At 30.5% G+C, this 18,543-nt stretch overlaps 4 protein-coding genes across 10 annotated transcripts; 2 read left to right on the top strand and 2 right to left on the bottom strand.

The window, feature by feature from the left end:
• Nucleotides 1-141: 141 nt before the first annotated feature.
• On the bottom strand, nucleotides 142-3,974 carry LOC128888161 (ero1-like protein). The gene is made up of 10 exons (XM_054144806.1): nucleotides 3,956-3,974; nucleotides 3,553-3,711; nucleotides 3,201-3,466; nucleotides 2,735-2,938; nucleotides 2,502-2,662; nucleotides 2,242-2,427; nucleotides 2,136-2,182; nucleotides 1,704-2,052; nucleotides 1,334-1,627; nucleotides 142-1,254 (listed from the first exon to the last, which is right to left on the bottom strand). The coding sequence occupies exons 3-10, from the start codon at nucleotides 3,324-3,326 to the stop codon at nucleotides 1,203-1,205; spliced, it is 1,419 nt and encodes a 472-aa protein (XP_054000781.1). The 5' UTR covers nucleotides 3,327-3,466; nucleotides 3,553-3,711; nucleotides 3,956-3,974; the 3' UTR covers nucleotides 142-1,202.
• Nucleotides 3,975-4,438: 464 nt separating this feature from the next.
• LOC128887972 (cullin-5) lies at nucleotides 4,439-9,527 on the top strand. 2 transcript variants are annotated; one of them, XM_054144509.1, is made up of 11 exons: nucleotides 4,449-4,589; nucleotides 5,143-5,352; nucleotides 5,431-5,610; nucleotides 5,681-5,822; nucleotides 5,908-6,222; nucleotides 6,303-6,775; nucleotides 6,867-7,130; nucleotides 7,207-7,362; nucleotides 7,618-7,898; nucleotides 7,966-8,089; nucleotides 8,164-9,527. In XM_054144509.1, the coding sequence occupies exons 1-11, from the start codon at nucleotides 4,572-4,574 to the stop codon at nucleotides 8,356-8,358; spliced, it is 2,358 nt and encodes a 785-aa protein (XP_054000484.1). In that variant the 5' UTR covers nucleotides 4,449-4,571; the 3' UTR covers nucleotides 8,359-9,527. The 2 variants fall into 2 exon arrangements, with proteins under 2 accessions (XP_054000485.1, XP_054000484.1); XM_054144510.1 differs by lacking the exons at nucleotides 7,966-8,089; nucleotides 8,164-9,527 and having other exon boundaries at nucleotides 4,439-4,589; nucleotides 7,584-7,898.
• Nucleotides 9,528-9,867: 340 nt separating this feature from the next.
• LOC128887977 (protein sarah) lies at nucleotides 9,868-13,214 on the bottom strand. 4 transcript variants are annotated; one of them, XM_054144524.1, is made up of 5 exons: nucleotides 13,108-13,214; nucleotides 11,903-12,172; nucleotides 11,627-11,816; nucleotides 11,345-11,497; nucleotides 9,868-11,275 (listed from the first exon to the last, which is right to left on the bottom strand). In XM_054144524.1, the coding sequence occupies exons 2-5, from the start codon at nucleotides 12,158-12,160 to the stop codon at nucleotides 11,148-11,150; spliced, it is 729 nt and encodes a 242-aa protein (XP_054000499.1). In that variant the 5' UTR covers nucleotides 12,161-12,172; nucleotides 13,108-13,214; the 3' UTR covers nucleotides 9,868-11,147. The 4 variants fall into 4 exon arrangements, with proteins under 4 accessions (XP_054000499.1, XP_054000497.1, XP_054000496.1 ...); XM_054144522.1 differs by lacking the exon at nucleotides 13,108-13,214 and adding an exon at nucleotides 12,756-13,073; XM_054144521.1 differs by lacking the exon at nucleotides 13,108-13,214 and adding an exon at nucleotides 12,333-12,708.
• LOC128887973 (oxysterol-binding protein-related protein 9) lies at nucleotides 12,751-18,528 on the top strand. 3 transcript variants are annotated; one of them, XM_054144513.1, is made up of 14 exons: nucleotides 12,751-12,878; nucleotides 13,304-13,434; nucleotides 14,035-14,250; nucleotides 14,342-14,572; nucleotides 14,689-14,764; nucleotides 14,832-14,921; nucleotides 15,005-15,125; nucleotides 15,202-15,314; nucleotides 16,457-16,486; nucleotides 16,581-16,743; nucleotides 16,832-17,097; nucleotides 17,178-17,572; nucleotides 17,649-17,876; nucleotides 17,937-18,528. In XM_054144513.1, exons 2-14 carry the CDS (start codon nucleotides 13,327-13,329, stop codon nucleotides 18,027-18,029), a joined length of 2,130 nt encoding a protein of 709 aa, XP_054000488.1. In that variant the 5' UTR covers nucleotides 12,751-12,878; nucleotides 13,304-13,326; the 3' UTR covers nucleotides 18,030-18,528. The 3 variants fall into 3 exon arrangements, with proteins under 3 accessions (XP_054000488.1, XP_054000487.1, XP_054000486.1); XM_054144512.1 differs by lacking the exon at nucleotides 12,751-12,878 and having other exon boundaries at nucleotides 13,266-13,434; nucleotides 15,205-15,314; XM_054144511.1 differs by lacking the exon at nucleotides 12,751-12,878 and having other exon boundaries at nucleotides 13,266-13,434.
• Nucleotides 18,529-18,543: the final 15 nt, after the last annotated feature.

Below are 18,543 nucleotides of genomic sequence, written 5' to 3'. Positions count from 1 at the left end.
AATTTATCTAATCAAATTGTATAAGCTTTACACGATTTTGTGTAATCTCAAGGTTGTAATTAATGTGCTCTTATTTATTAAGCGATAACTATCTATACTTCTAAAGGAAATGTTTTTAGATATTTCATAAAAAGACTAAAGTAGGCATGGTTCTTTTATAATCTCTAAATCGTACAATTTGGCGATTTGTCAATAAATTAGGTTTACACGTATATACAACAGTATTAAATATTTTATAAATTATTATGAAATAGTATATAGAAATATGATACACTGGCGTTTCTTTTCGTGTGTAAATTTATCGGAAAATAATATCGTACTTTACGTCGTATTCACTGTAGCAATAATATAAAAAGTGGAATATAAGGTTTTTTAAAAGATTATACACCCATGTCCATTATTATACAAAACTGATTACCCCTGAGTAATTGTTATGACGTGTAATGTCTCGTTAAGTAGAACGCATTATAATTAATTTTCTTTAAAATATTCCCAATTAACATTGTGTTTTAACAACAAAATATTAGCAATTACATTTGAAATTGTCTAGAGTTCAAATGAAAACTAACTTAAAATAAGTTACAATTTTTCAAATTTAATCTATTTACGGAAGTGGTACTGATGCAAGTATAAGAGGTTCATTAAGTTTCTAAAAAATGGTAGAACTTGCATAAAACTGAAATTGTACGTAAGCTATTTTCGAAACTAGTATAAGGAGTATAACCTTTTCCAACGACAAACTGTTTATCACAGACGGAGTCAAAATTATTAAAATCGCAATAAAATTTGAATGCAAAAAATTATTATGTATGTTGGAATTTCTTTCTAGATTATGGTTCAAAAAATATTAAAACATTTGAGACCGATAATTCGACCTATGAATCATGCAACATCTTACTCGTTTAACCAATGACGTAGAATACGTAAATCAAAATAGAACTATAAAAATATTAATGGATTTCTTGTAATAATTGTCTTTAATAAAACAATAATTAAATTGATTTTTATAATAAACAGTTAGAGAATTTTTATTGCGACTTTATACCTATTCTGATAACCGATATAAGTTTTAAAAATAATACATAACCAATATAAATCGGTCATTTAACAAACTTATTATATAAATAAAAATTATATCAGTTAATTTGTGTGATGTGTATTGCTGTAATAACTTAAGCATCTAATTACTCATTGTTACTTTGTTATCTCATCATTTGTCGAAATTTATCCAACTCAAAGATACTCTCTGATAATCTGCGAAATTGAAGTATTATAAATCATACTTTATATCAATAATTGTTTAAAAATGAAAGTTTGAAAAAATAATCCTTACCTCCCAATTGCGTTTATAAGGGCAACGATTTCGCTTCTTTCCAAGAAAAATTGTTTCTTACTAAAATTATGTAACGTTGGCTTCCATCTATCAAACTTTCCTGAGAATAAAATTTTTAATGCTGTACCCAAGCCTTGTATTTGGAGTTTTCCCCATAGCTTGCATTTGTCACATCCTACACAATCCATAATACGAGAAATATTTCTAAAATGCTGTCTGAATTGTTCTTTTAACAACTGAGCCTCAGCTCCACCAGTAAACATTACACTTTCGTTGAAATGTTCTGGAAATGATCTAAAGAAAGTATGAGAATTAATATAAAACAGTATTTAATTAAGTTTATTTATTAATTCTGTCTAATTGAACTTACTTGACGACATTTAAAATATCATTTATCGCCAGACGAGTATCCGTATCTTGTACTTTGTTACCAGTATAATATTCTTCCCTTTCTAAATATGGTGCTGCTTTAGCTAAAGCTCTTAATTCAAGTAAATAAGTAAAGTACAAATTTTTTAACCAATTTGGACCTTCACCTCCAGTTTTATCTGGAGAAAATCTTTTCTGAAATTCTTGTAAATTGGGTCCCCACTGGGTAGCAGATAATATTCCTAAATTATCTTGCGATGATAGTAAATACTTTGAACACAAATGTATATTGATACTAGCATGAAGGCCTGATATAACGCGATAAAAAACCCTTTTTTCTAAGCACATTCCTATAATGATATATTGTGAATACAATTTCAGTGAGCTAACATTTTTAATTAAAGTAAGGTGATACTAGATTAAAAGTACATACCATTTATTTTTGAAGATTGAATAAAATTATGAGGTGAATTTTCAGGTCTGAAATCAAATGTATGTACAGAAATAGACTCAATTCATTACATTACTTTAATACATACCTAAAACAATTTTCCATATAAATATTGTGCCATATTCTGTGTGCACTAGGTCCCTTGTAACCTGTGTATCTTTCAGGATTAAGCAAAAGGTCCACATATTCTCCAGGACTAGATTCTTTCACACAAAAGTTATCTTGAGCATCATCATATTGTTTCCACAATTCAAAGTCTTTATAATTTTCTGTACTGAAGAAAAAACATAAAAATGGATCTTAAGCACAAATATTGAATGTATATGAAAATCTGTGAATATTTTTTACCTAATTGTTGTATTCAAATAACCAAGTTCTTTATTATGATCTTGAGCTCTGCGTAGGCAGTCATCAAACTGAGCTCTGGCTTTATATTTATCCACAGGACTCTCATTAAAGTGAATGTTTCTTAGCATATTATCCCCTTTCAAACCATCAGGAATGTCTTCCTATTAACAAAATAGTACTTAATATTGCATTTATAAAAATTACATATACTTGTTAATTCGTTAAACACTTACATCTTGGCATGGCTGTACATGACAATATCTCATAGCACATTTGCTGTCATCAGTCCAAAAGGGACACTTCTGTTTCAAATTTACTTTATAAAAACGAAAATAATCTTTGACTAGAAGGCTCTGTAGTCTTGGATAAATCTTCATATTATTAAAGTAATCCACTGTATCCACATTGCAGCTACAGTCATCGACAGAACCCTTCAACTAAAATTTTTATCTTTTATCATTGTTAACCCAAACTATTAAATAAAAATATATTTACATAAATTTATTATAGATATCCAGAGCCATACAATTGACTAACTAAAATGTTGGCAATAAATTTTCATGAAAGCTTGTACAAGCTTGTACCAACGCGTTGTGTGTATACATAGAAATCTGACAGCTGTGACACGGTCCAGGAGGTTATGTTCATTATTTTAACTATAGAAAATATGAATAACGGGGATAACAAGGGAAACAGTACCTTACAAAAACACTGGTCGTTTTTATCATTGTTCGTTGCGAAATAATTGCTATGTACAATAGAAGGTAAAAGCAACGTAAGCACTATTAGACCGCTAAACATGATTCCACTGGGATGTCTTCTCATAACTGAGCTCACTGGTATATTCTTCAATCACGTTTATATCCGATAATAAATTATTATCGCGCGGCACCGCGACGATAATACGCGTTTTCCACTTTTGATGACATCGGCCAGATTACGTGCCGCCTGAAACGTAAATCTTCCTGCCGAAAGCAAACGTCATTGACGTTCTTAATGTGTCGTTTATCGATCAACACTACTCTACATACATAAATTCATATATGCTTACACAAATATGAAATTGTTTTATTTCACTACGTGCATTCATAAAATATCGATACAACGGTAAAAGTCAGGAATGACTTTACTTCTTATCTTGATGGGCGGTTTATGCTCTCCAGCACTCTCCAGAACATCTGGTCACCACGTCAACCCATCATGAACATATCTTTCTTTAAACCGTATTAGTATAATTATATTGATACACGTATAACTTTCGATTGTATAACACGAATTGTATAATATGAATAAATTTTGGAAGAAATACCACTAATAATGTAAAATACAACGAGAAGAAACAAGCAGATGTTGACGACGTAATAAAGTATCAAATATTTCGTGACACGCAGGTGATTTTTTTTTATTTAACTGTTTTTGTCTGGATATTATTTAACGATGCTTATTCAACTTACTTCTAGGCCCGCGAAGAGTATTAAAATAATTTCAGTTGTATATACATACGTAACGTGTATATAGACAGTTATGTTTGCTCCCCACTCTCATTATTTCCACGTGTACTTACAGTAGTCATTACTGATTATAAATAATATCGTGGTAACGACTAACGTCATATAAAACATTTAAAAACTTGAAAAAACAACTCTTTATGTATAACTTACACAACAATTTTTTTAATACAGCATGCTAAATACTATTTACATAGTTACATTAAATTCCTCTACATATTTATGTTATTATTATAAAATTAGATATACAAAAACAATCAGGAATAAACACATTTTTTATTATGAATTTAAAATTGACATCCTAGATACTAGAGAATCCTGTTGAAAGAAAAGTAGAAGTAATTTTTAAATATAAATATCATTTAATCATTCTTAAAGTGTACAAAAATATTATACGAAAATAAATACATTTTAACGATAAAAAAATTGTATGAGACTGTAAATTAAGAACATTTTGACTGTATTGGACTGTGTTCTAGTCTTTACGATTAATCAGTTCACAGTACGATGTATACTCATTGGCTTAGTCGCATTGTGGTATAGGACATGTCAAAAATTTGTGATGGCGACGATGTTAAAGGTTAGTTGTCATTAAATAACGCAATTTGTAATTAAAGTCGATTTATATTGATGTACACGTGCCAACGTAATTTTTATAATTTTTAATGCTTTATATTGCATTCCTTTGTACTGACTGATAATATGTAAATCTTGATAACCTGTGCAATGTTCGAATTGTCAAAAAACGTATTAAAATATACAATTACAGATACATGTATAATTTTGCATTAAATATACGTAAACGTATCTGGTAAACTATAAATGTAATAAATATAAACTAATAAATATACGTAAACGTATTATTATTGGTTTTCTTCTTAGTGCACATTTTTCTTTTTAAATTAAATCACAGGTCACTAATCAATCAAATCATTTTTCAGATCAACAGTTTATCGTGATTTACATCCTCTGTTCATTTAATAATCCACTAACAAGTATTGCTATAAATATTTGAAAATTCATACCAAGTGGTACATTTTTTCCTGCGTTAAATACATGTTTTAATGAATACATAAGTGTAACATTTAATTTACTGTGTTCCTTTAGTTTCTTTAATACAATTACATGCTTAGGATAAGAGTCAATTCACGTTTGAAGATAAGTGGCCATGTATGCGTCCAATCATTTTGAAATTATTGAAGCAAGAAACTGTAACTCAAGCGGAATGGCAAGATTTATTTTACTCTGTTCATTTGGTATGTTTGTGGGATGAAAAAGGTCCTCCCAAGTTACGAGATGCACTTAAAGAAGATATAATGGATTTCATAAAACAAGCTCAGCAGGTATAAAATATAATTTTAAGCTGTACAACATATGTATTCTTTGAAGAAGCATAAATTATTATTTTATATTTTTTATAGAGGGTATTAGCACATCAAGAAGAACAAGCTTTATTAAAAGCATATATAACAGAATGGAGGAAATTTTTTACTCAGTGTATTTATTTACCAACACCTTTTAGACAATTAGAAACATATCTTGCTGGGAAAACAACTTCCAGTGTTCAGAAAAGAAATCAGCCGGATGATATAGTCAGAAAGGTAACACTTAATTATATATTTGCAAGTTCCACAATGTATATCATCTCATAATACTTTGCTTTTATTATAGTTGATGTTGGATAGTTGGAACCAAAGTATATTTGGAGAAATAAAACAAAAACTACAGGACTCAGCTATGCGACTTATTCGTGCTGAAAGGAATGGTGAAGCATTTGATTCACAACTTGTTATTGGTGTTAGAGAATCTTATGGTAATAATTGTTTTGGTTATGTATAAGATACAAGATATATATTCTAAGTCATATTACATATTCATGATTTTACTACAAATTGCAGTAAATTTATGTTCAAATACAACGGATCAGCTACAAATCTACAGAGAAAACTTTGAAGCAGCATATATAGAAGCAACAGAAGCTTTCTACTGGGTGAAAGCACCAGATCAATTGTCGTTACACGGTGTAGAGAATTACATGCGGTATGCAGAAGCAAAATTGAGAGAAGAAGAACTTCGTGCTCAAAAATATTTAGAACCAAACAGTGCAAGTGTACAGCTTTTAACTGATTGTTGTGTACGTGTGTTAGTAGCAACTTTTAAGCCAGCTATATTAGCGGAATGCCCAAGAATGATTCAACATCACCAAACGGATCGTGAGCATATTTTCATTTATTTGTCGCCATGTTTCGGTAGTGTTTCTACGATAATGATATTGGATATATTATAATTATAGAACTTAGGCTAATGTTAAAGCTAATGGACAGAGTACCCGAAGGTGTTGGTCCAATGTTAAGAAATTTAGAAGAACATATAGCAAGCGCAGGTTTGGCTGATATGATGGCAGCCGTCGATGTCATTACGCAAGATTCTGAAAAATATGTTGAAAGACTATTAGACCTTTTTCGTCGATTCTCAACCCTCGTAAAGGAAGCATTCGACGATGACCCTCGTTTCCTAACTGCTCGAGATAAAGCTTATAAACTTGTTGTAAACGATGCAACAGTATTCAGACTAGAATTACCAGCTCGCCAAAGCTCTGGTATCGGTACAACGATTTTAAATAACAAACCTAACAACAATAACAATGGGCAGCCAGAATCAAAATGTCCAGAACTTCTCGCTAACTACTGTGATATGTTACTTAGAAAAACTCCGTTAAGTAAAAAGTTAACTTCTGATGAAATTGAGAGCAAGTTGAGAGATGTCGTAAGTATTTTTTCAACTAACTGTATTCCACAGATTTAGAATATTAAACAATAGTTCATGTCTTATACATCCTTTATTGGTTTCTTTTCAGTTATTAGTGTTAAAATATGTTCAAAATAAGGATGTCTTTATGCGCTATCATAAAGCTCATTTAACGCGCCGCTTAATATTAGATACATCCGCGGACTCTGAGAAAGAGGAGAATATGGTTGAATGGCTTCGTGAAGTTGGAATGCCTGCTGATTATGTTAATAAATTGGCCCGAATGTTTCAAGACATTAAAGTATCTCAAGATCTTAATCAACAATTCAAAGAACAGTGTAGGGCTGCTATTGCGGACAGTATAAATATTAAGGTACTAGCTATAATAGATGAGGCATTGTGGTATATATGCCATGAAATAGGTACTGAATGAATATAATTTTCTGTAGATATTAAATGCAGGTGCATGGGCTAGAGGCAGTGAACGCGTCACTGTAAGTTTACCGTTACAATTAGAAGATTATATTCCCGAAGTAGAGGAATTTTATAAGAAAAAACATAGCGGTCGCAAATTACAGTGGTATCATCACATGTCCAATGGCACGGTAAGAAAGAAAATGTCAGAAAATGTTAGGACGGCTATTTTTACGTTCATGAAGAACATTTATGGATTAAAAGAAAACCTCTATACAGATACAGAAATATCGATGTAATTTTAATTAAATACATTTATCGAAACAGAATAAGATAAATTTTTCTGATGCGGTAAACAAGGGTATCGAATAGAACTTTTCAAAAAATTCAATATCTCGGTTCTAATTTTCAGCTTCACCTTGCAACCAATTTGGATGGTGTTCCAGATTACATTTTCCAACCAAGTGGGACGCTTCGATGTGGACGTAACGACTTTTCAAATGGCTGTTTTATTCGCTTGGAATCAGCGACCATTCGAAAGGATATCTTATGAAAATTTACGATTGGCTACAGAACTGCCTGATCCCGAACTGAGACGAACTTTATGGTCCCTATGCGCTTTCCCGAAACTCAAACGTCAACTTCTCTTAGTAGAACCACACGCGCACAGTCCCAAAGACTTTGCGAATGACACGAGGTTCTGGGTGAACCAAGAATTTGCCATTGTGTTAGTATTATATTTAATAAATTTGATATTAAAATGTACACCGTTAATCTTTATTTTTAATTTGCAGAAAAAATGGAAAATTACAAAAACGAGGTAAAATTAATTTGATAGGAAGACTTCAATTGTCAACTGAACGAAGTAAAGAAGAAGACAACCAATCCATTGTACAACTTAGAATATTAAGGGTTCAGGTATGTCTTACATTCGAATACATAACCTCGTTCTTGTCAAGTAAAATTTATAAGTCGCACATTTCTTCTAACAGGAAGCAATCATCAAGATTCTAAAGATGCGTAAGAAGATTAGTAACGCTCAGTTGCAAACTGAATTAGTTGATATATTGAAGAACATGTTTTTGCCAAGTAAAAAAATGATAAAAGAACAAATTGAATGGCTCATAGAACATAAATATATTCGCAGACACGACGACGACATAAACACTTTTGTATACATGTCATAAATTGGGATTACACATACGTACAAGATTGTTCAAATTCTTATGATTAATATTATATTTTTATAAAAAATTCAGTTTTTGTGTATGAAAGTGTATGCTCAAAGAATCATAATGTAATTGAAAGATATTTAATGTTTTTGTAACACGTTCACAAAGGAAAAAAAACACATCTCTGAAGTGAAAAATTACTACCAACATACAAAGTCATATCGTTCTTAAATTGTAATTAAATATGATACTGTGGTTGGTTATGTATGTACATCATTAAGCAAAAACGTTACTGCAATGTTCCATATGATAAAATTTATCATCGATTTTAAACAAATTTTAAGATACTAGTCTAGTTTACGACGCCTGTGTTAAAATGTATGTTTCTATTGAATTCAATTATTTTACTCTATTGCTAGGAACAAAGGATGCCCAAAATACTTACATGCTCTTAAAGATGATTCCATATAATTTTAAATATAATTGCCAGAGACACTTTTAATCTTGGACGATAGTGTTCATATACGTATATGTATGTACATAGTATGTATAGTGGGTGGTATGAATTTAGTGATGTCATAAAAACTTTAGAGAGCGAAGGCAGTAGTACTCTTGAATGCTCTTGAATATAAGATATCGAAAGTTCAGAGACGAGTTTGCACTGGTTCTTTTTGGATGCTAGTAACGATCTGAATGCTCCAAAGAAATGGTACCATGCAACTTTTACAAGAAAATCTTTTTCTTGAAAATATGATAAAGAAATAAAAATGAATCAAAGTCCATTAAGTATAACCTTATAGTCAACAGACAACTTTTTAATAGAAAGAAAACCTATTCGACTGCTTGTACTCAGCAAGGGTATCGCTTAACAAACCGCTCGAGTGTGCCTCAAGTACCTCATTATACTTGTTTCACCCACTGTACGTACATTACGCAACGTAATATATCGAAACATAAATGATGTAGGCGCGTGTGTGTTGATTTACTGTATGTGTACATATTTGTCAAGTATTGTTGATTTTTATCAATTTTCCTCAGTTGTAAAAATACTACTAACTACAAAACTTTCTTCGTGTAACATTTTTTGCATTCTATTTTATATTGCGTCGTAATTTTTTAAATTCAACTAAATATGTATTTTCGTCTACAAAAACTTTAATTAAATGAAAATACATATAAAGAAAGCATACAATCAATGGCCTATACCAACACATGTAAATGTGGCATTAAATAAATTCAGATTCGTTTTATTAGAATAATAATCCAATGTATAATCCTTGTGCTGAAAGAATTTCGCACGATCGTATCATGAACTATGTGACGATGACTTAACACTACTAATAATGTCTATGTGTATAAAGCTTTTATATTATTTCACTAAGCTAATGACAAGTGTAAAAGTAAATAATCTCTGAATTAAAAAAAACAAGATTTTTTTATATTTTTCTGATATATTTTATTGCTGGTTATATTCTTCCCAAAGTTTCTCGTTAGGATGATAACGAAAATAAAAACGAAGAAATATTTTTTTTAAAACATTTCATTTAATACAGAGTAATTTAAACTAAATAATTTAACAAAAATGTTCTGAAATCTTTTCAGTTTGTATACATGAGATTCACTTACAAAAATTAAATTTCTGGTAACGTATTTATTCACACAAAAGTAATTTACTATAACATAGTTATAAATTTTTAACAGCTTTATAGTAGATTAAATTTTACACCAACATGAAATATAGATATTTCATATGAGTGGGAACAATATATACATTTATATATACATATACATACTCATTACTGTTGTGATAAAACAGTAACACTGACATATCGCGAGTAATATGTATATTTTTAATTGCATTGAGTTGTTCTTTAAGTGAAACAACGCTATTTATAATTCCTTTATCAATTATTCATAGTTCAAAATTGTTAACATTCTTTAGAGGAAAAAAGTATTTATCGTTTCGATTTTAGTACAGATTAATTAAAAACTAATAAAGAATAACCTTGGTAACACCAATTTTCATGCGTTCACATGATATACACTCACAGTCACATGTATGTACATTAAATATACATCAATGTTTATAATTGCCCTTATTAAACTCATTGCACACACGTCCATTTTGTATCCTTCGAGCTAATTTATTTGCACATTTCGAAATAATTAATTTGATATTTTCTAAATCCTTAAATTTTATGTATCTTCTGTGAGAATACAACATCAATAATTCAATGTACAACTTTGATATCGCTAATTTTAATACTTTTTATTCTTGACACATTAATGTTAATTTTATTAGATTTTACAATGATAAATAAGCTTCTAATACTTTTATTTGTTTTTTTCGAAGAAAAAGAACTTAAGAACAACTGTAAAGTTATTCGGAAATAATATGTGCAGTATTTCTGTCTAATGATTTATTTGTACGTTAGTAATTATTCAATGATTTTTAAGCTATTTCATTATATCACGTTTTTTTATGATATATATTTTTGTTTGCATTATTAGCAAAAAATAATATTATTTATCTGAAAACAGAGATTATTTTTGTGACAATGTATCAGAGTAGATTTTATATTCTATCTCCATTATTTTTATGAAATACTCACTGTATTGGCCTGAGCAAAAAACATTTACAAATCATTTCATATGACACTAATGCCACAAGAAATGTCAATTTTGCAATATAGCAATTAAAACTTTAGAGTGTTGAATGCCACTGTCTGTAATGCATCTAACTGCTTCTTGGATGGATAAATAACTCATTGTCATAGAATGGACAATATTTCTAGCGGAGCTGCTTACGAATGTTCTGGGCAACGTGTATGTTGTATACGTGGAGCATTTTTCACAGGATTTGCCGTCTCACAAACGTGAACAACAATGCCTGGTTGTCCAGAACCTCCAGGATGCAACTCGTGACTACCTCCTGCAAAATCAATCGTGTAATCGATTGTTTACACAGGAAAAATTAAAAAAATGATTTAAATGTATGGACCTGCAGATAAGTTTGCTATAGCTGCTAATAAATCATGATTAACTAAAGGTTCGCTTTCCTCTCTGGGTTCCCAACCAATAGGTGGTGAAGCAGGTGGTGAAATTAGGAACTGTTTAGTAAGTGCTGGTGGCTGGAGGTGTTGGTCTTCCATGTCTGTGAAACGTGTAGTATTTATTATTAATAAAATTAATTTCAATTTTTATAGTATAAAATATAGAGTGAGCTAAAATTGTTTTAATCAATCAAAATCAATGTTAGCTCACCCTATATATTTTTACAAACCTATTGGCGTAACAGGTTGTGCAAAATAACAATTGATATCGGTCTCTCCAAAGTGAGCTTGGTGTAGTTGTACCCTTGCATTTGCAGCTGCATTTGGAGAACTATAGTTTACTCTCATTCTTCTAAATGATCTAAAATACTGAAATGTTGCATCTTCCCCAAACTCCTTAAAAAGATCTTCTATTTCATGCTATAAAGAGAAGATTTAAAGTACATCCATTGTGTTAGATACACATTCATGGCTCCAATATGCAGAGGATGAGATGCTTTTATTACCTTCAATTCATCACTTTTAAAAACCCGAGGATCTACATTGGTTACAATAACAGATGTTGGTAAATCTTCATCGTGTACTAAGTCTTCTATAGATCTTGCATTTGTATCGCTATGACCTTTTCCTACATCAAATTCTAATTCTAGCTGCTGGTAATTAGGATGCACATTTGGTAATCCATCCACTTCATTTATTATTATATTTTCAGATTCTTCTAGTTCTTCGTCTTCCAATACACTTGAACCATGCTTCTCCTCCATGTTTACTTAGTACTGTTAAATTAAAGACGTATTAAATTATAATTGATCTTAATGTACAATTTTACTAAAGTATAAAACTAGTTAGATGACTTTTATAATGAAATAATAAATCAGAAAACGAATTCAATTATATTCTACTATAAAAAAAAAGATTATAATTTGCTGTAATTACTTCTATGTTTTGAGTCAGAGTTTACCAGATCACTATCCAAACTTGTATGTCATTAAAATGTATGGTATTTCATGTCACATATGCACAATGTTAAATAGAATAACATAACATTCTATATCATTTTAAAAATCATTCATTTCACCACTGTATTTTCTTTATCTTAGAATGTCATGCCTCCAAGATAATTTTCGCAAGGTAACTTAAAATATAATTCGTTGAACGTATAAATGGCAACTATAGAATGCCATGCATATTTACAAAACACGTATTAAACACATTCACAGATTCCGCAAAATTTATTTGCCACCGTTCTTTTTCTCATTGATATACAATCGTATGATGTGGGTACACTACACACTTGCCATGCGTCAGTTTTTAGTGAAAAAACAATTAATCAGCTGACTGGGCACGTATAATACTCGCCTGAACGTTTTTGAGCTATTAAATCGAATATGTGTTTGTTTCGTTTCTCAATATTTATCCGAATTCGAAATATTTCATTTACTTATTAGAAATTATTTCGATTAGCTTCGATCTACATAAAAAGTTAGTTGTTGCATTAACGTACTCTTAACCATTTTCACGCGACTCTCCCTATTCTACACTGTAATTGTTAATATATTATTTTCGTAACAGAATCTTTCATAATAGTAGACTACAGGAAGTAACTAGAAGGATAGCAGGCCGGTCAAACGATTTTTTTTTTTTTTTATCAAGCGAGATCACTTCAACGAAAGAAAGATCTGCGGCAATGAATTCAAATTGGATTACTTACTATTGATAAATTGATGCAATTTAAACGTGATATTTTGTGTATCTGCAAATGACGAACTTACTCACGAGTAACACTTATTTGAAAATTCGTCTTACGTTAATCTTCTTCTTATAGAGTTACCTTTCTATAGATTCGTACAGAAACACGTATTATGCATGCATATTATATATATGCATGCATATTTATCCATTCGCAGATAACAGTGTGCAACAAATAACAATGTCGACGATGGAAGGTTCGCTTAGTAAATGGACAAACGTTGTTAACGGATGGCAATATCGGTGGTTTGTTTTGGACGATAATGCTGGACTTTTATCATATTACACGGTAAAGTATTTTTAATTCTACGATCATAGTGTTTCATACTTATTCTTTACGTGTCACTATCAGGTTACACCCTATTTCTTTTCCAAAAAATATGAGTAATATTCAATTAAAATTTCAAATGTATCGTACACTGTTTAATACGATTTACTTGTTTGTTCGTTGACTGTATTCTTTAGTATTTAACTTTAGTTTTTTTTAAACCAGTTTGTGTATCTGTCATAATCAGCTGATTTCTGAATTCAAAATTATGAAATTTCGTATTAAAGATATATTTATTAAATGTACATTATAAGGATAAACCAAGTTTGAAGAATAAATTTAATATTGACATAAATATTTTTATGTTATAAATTGTATACTTTAATCATTAACATCTAATGTATTATAATTATTTACATAAAGGAATTATTTCTAATACCTGTGAACATACTTTGTAAATGAAATTGATTTGAGATAACTACTAGTGTGGTTTTGACAAACATTTCCTTTAGTTTCAATGTATTGGTTTTGGCTCAGTTTTTTCAGTTAATTTATGTTTTACAATTAATTCCAATGCTATGTTATGCAATAATACTGACTTTGATTTTTATTGAATTTCAGAGTAAAGAAAAAATGATGAGAGGAGCACGTAGAGGATGTGTTCGTTTAAGAGGTGCTATTATTGGTATAGATGACGAAGATGATAGCACATTTACAATTACTACATCATCATACAAAGATGATCCCAAAACTTTTCATTTTCAAACACGGAATGCAGAGGAAAGAGAACGTTGGATTCGTGCTTTGGAAGATACTATATTACGTCATTCACATGCTGTATGTGATTTGTATCTCATTTAAATGACCTAATTCTTTTTTTCATGTCTTTATAAATTATGTAACGAAATGGGATTTATTATTATTTCAGAGATGGGATCCTAAAAAATCTCCACCTAGACAAGACTTTGATCGCAAAGTAGCTGAAGCAGATGCTTATCTTCAATTATTAATCGACCAAATAAAATTAATTGAAACAAAACAGAAAACTGCTGCTGAAGAAGACGATGAAAAGCAGGAAAAGTATACAGTAGTTTTAACCCAAGCCAATGCTTTACTTAATTCTGTGAAGCATACAATAGTTCAATTGCAAATTGCAAAGGTAAAAATTAAACATAATTATGAGTCCATTTTATCTCACTTGTAGTACGTATGATAATTATTTGAACTTGTTTCTTTTGCTTAACTAAATGTGCTTCACTAATACAATACTTTTAGAATACAGCAATACCTGTAAATGGTATATACAGGGGACCTACTGATTCAATACACGTTTCATCTGCTTTAGATCATGGTAATTACTTGAATGTAGTAGATAAAATGTATTTTTGTTAACAAATTTGTAATGTGTTGAATTTTAGTTGCAGCTAGAGAACCAGAGGCAGTTGTTCAAACTGGAATTGAACTAGGTTCCGAGTGTGTAGAACCAAGGGTACCTGTATTGACAAATGGTAATCGGTTTTTCCTTGCTTACGTGTAGTAAAGTAGAAATTAAATCTAAAATATATATTTTTACGATATTTTATTTGTAAAGCTGTTGTAGATAGAGATCTTCCAGTACCGCAATTTTCTTACTCATCCTCGGATGAAGATGAAGATTATTACGATGCAGCAGACGAAATATCACCTCCTGCGATACAAAATTATATCGCTGTGTAAGTAGTTATTAGTTTCATGGAATTTAAAATATAAGATATTGATAAATTTTATAGTAATAATTAAACGTTTCAGTAGACGACGAGATGGCGAACGATCACAGGCAAACGTTGACACTAGTTTCAGTGAAAATCGAAAGCAGCCTCCATTACCACCAACAAAAGGTGATGGGTCAGTTGATTATGATGGTAAGTAAGTTTGCAATTCAATTTTATTTAATAAATATAAGATACTTTCTGCATCATGTTTACCTACTGTACATATGCATGTTGTAAATATTAATAATACGGTATGAAGCAAAAGATCTAAGAAAAGGTGTGTAAGATTAAAGTAAAAATATGAGTATGTATACAAATGTATACAAATGAAATCAAATTTCGCTTGCTTATTATTAATTATGACACAAAAGAGCAAAAGTAGACTACCTATAGGAGCTTGCACACAAGTTTGAACATTTATCTAGCGAAAACGACTATTGAAAGGACTCAAATTTGCATTGTCGTGACAAAAATAGGACAGAACGCAAGCCCTTGCAGTTCCGTGTACGTATACAGTGGTGTGGAGCTGCGTGAGTGTGTAAGGAACACATACAAGGCTCGGGAGTCCATTCCCTTAAGTTACATCTGTCTTAAACCATTCATAATATCAAATAAATCGCCAATAAAAATTAATCAAACTATAATAATTCATAAATTTCATGAAACGATACGCGTGTTATACTTATAATAAAATTCACCCGTTAGCATCGATAATGCAGGTTTGCACCAGTCGACTTTATCTGCAAACTACACTTATTGATTTTAGTGAACATCTTACACAACACGTGAATTATCGCGTTAACGTAACGGTATCGTAAAATAGTCCTCAAATTTATATTTAACGTCAAGCCTGAATGTTTGATAGTATGGCAAAGCTAGAAAAAACAAATTTTTATCAAACTCGAATATTTTCGTCCTTTCTGTGTACTTCGTTCCTCAGAAAAAAGATTTTATATCGCGTATAGTCAATTTCGCACAGTGACAGTATTTAGGAATGGATATTAGCTGGTATTTTACAAAAAGACAATATGCTGGATGCAGATTCAAAGAGTAAGTTTTTTAATTGTCATAAAACACTTGACAGATAAAAATACTCCAAACTTAGCGATGTCCTTCAAACTGATTCATACTTTTTTCCTTTTATTTTAAATAAGTAACATACTACATACATGATTTTTGTGTTTTCATTATTGAAATGTATAGATAATTAAAAATAACTTTATTACTTTGTTCCATAAACTTCTTAATTTTTTGACATATAAAATTTTTTAACAAATTAAATTATGTTACAGCTCTTTATGAGGAGGAGAGTGAAACAGAAAGTTAGTAATTATTATTCTAGTAAATATTATTATTATTTGGAAATTATTAAAAAATCAAATAAAATCAGTTGCTTACTACTGTATTGCTTTTTAGTGGATTCCATGGAATCTCATGGATCCGTTGTGACTCATCTTTTATCCCAAGTAAAGATTGGCATGGATTTGACAAAAGTAGCATTACCTACATTTATTTTAGAGCGCAGGTCGCTTCTTGAAATGTATGCAGATTATTTCACCCATCCAGATCAGTTTGTAAGGTATATACTGTATTGAATATAAATTATTAAAAGTTATGAAAATAATTATATCACGTTATACATTACAGTAATGTATTGTATATTTTAGCATAGCAGATATGCCCACTCCAAAAGATAGAATGGTTCAAGTAGTTCGTTGGTACTTATGTAGCTTCCATGCAGGTCGCAAATCAGGGGTAGCTAAAAAACCATATAATCCAATATTAGGTGAAATTTTTAGATGTCATTGGGATTTACCCACTGACAATGTAGATAGCTCAACTGATACAAAAGTAGTTGTTGAGGGTCCTGTACCTTGGTGTAAAGAAAATCAACTATCGTTTGTTGCGGAACAAGTTTCTCATCATCCTCCAAGTAAGTTTTTAGTATATTAATAATTATATTTTAGAGAAACGTTGCTAGTTATAACAGAAATAATATTATTTCTATTCTAGTAAGCGCGTTTTATGCTGAACACTATGCAAAAAAAATTAGTTTTGGAGCACATGTATGGACAAAAAGCAAATTTCTTGGATTGAGTATAGGAGTACATAATGTAGGGAAAGGTTGGGTAAATGTATTACAGCACGGAGAGGAATACGTTTTAACTTTTCCTAATGGTTATGGTAGATCTATTCTCACTGTACCATGGATAGAGTTAGGAGGAACTGCAGTTATACATTGCACACAAACTGGCTTCCAAGCTACTGTAGAATTCTTAACAAAACCTTTTTACGGCGGTAAACGTAACAGAATTACTTGTCAAATTACTCAACCAGGAGAGAAAAAACCTTTTCTTGTTATAAATGGAGAGTGGAGTGGTGCTATGGAAGCAAAGTGGATTGATGGAGTAAGTATGAAGTGTACTGCTATAATTATTGCATATCTTAGATAATTATTCATTATCGAAAATATTAATTTTATAGAGAACTGAAACATTTGCGGATGTAAAGGAACTTCTTACACAAAGAAAATTAGTAAAACCAGTCTGTGAACAAGAAGAACACGAATCGCGAAAAGTTTGGCGGGATGTTACGGTTGGATTAAGAATTAATGATATGGAAAAAGCCACTGCTGCTAAATGTACAATTGAACAGAAACAACGAGAAGAAGCTCGTCTTAGAAAAGAAAATAACATTAATTGGCAAACGAAGGTATGCATTTTTTAAAACTTTATATTTTGTATGATTATATAAAATCGTGTTTCTTCGCAGCTGTTCAAAGAAACTAAAGATGGTGGTTGGGTATATGTAAAACCTCTTGCAGACAGATTACATCTTTCTTCTGATCAAGCGAGCGCAACGTAAATCCATAGAATGTTTTGCCGCAGTCTTAGACATTGCACAGTACTAGAAATTTAAGGCCTAATTAAGCCATGAATTATAATATTAATTTATATAATACATTTTAATGCTTTTCGAGATACCTTTTTTAAGCCTAATAACTCTATACTATTGGAACAAAGAAAATTAAAAGAAAATTATAAATTCTTTCCTCTAAAATGTTGCTTTTTATGTAAACCTGATCGAGTACAATAGCAACTGTTAAAATGGTATACAATGTTAAGATTTCATTCAAGATATAAAAGTATTTTGATAGCTAGCAAATTATTTTTTATAATACATAATTACTGATATAGTCACGATATTAACAAAAAAAAAAAATCGTAGTATCGTGCCATGTATTATATGTGGACGTAGGTCTACAAAGCTTATATATGTATATTACTACTAAATAGATATGAAAATGATATTCTTGACAGTATAATCTTTGCTAATAAAAGATGAAATGTAACTTAGCATAATATATGGTGGAATGAAT

The sequence above is a fragment of the Hylaeus anthracinus genome, unplaced genomic scaffold, assembly GCF_026225885.1.
Source record: "Hylaeus anthracinus isolate JK02 unplaced genomic scaffold, UHH_iyHylAnth1.0_haploid 11989, whole genome shotgun sequence".
Classification (NCBI taxonomy): Eukaryota; Metazoa; Arthropoda; class Insecta; order Hymenoptera; family Colletidae; genus Hylaeus; species Hylaeus anthracinus.
This window is presented reverse-complemented; position numbering and strand designations above follow the sequence as displayed.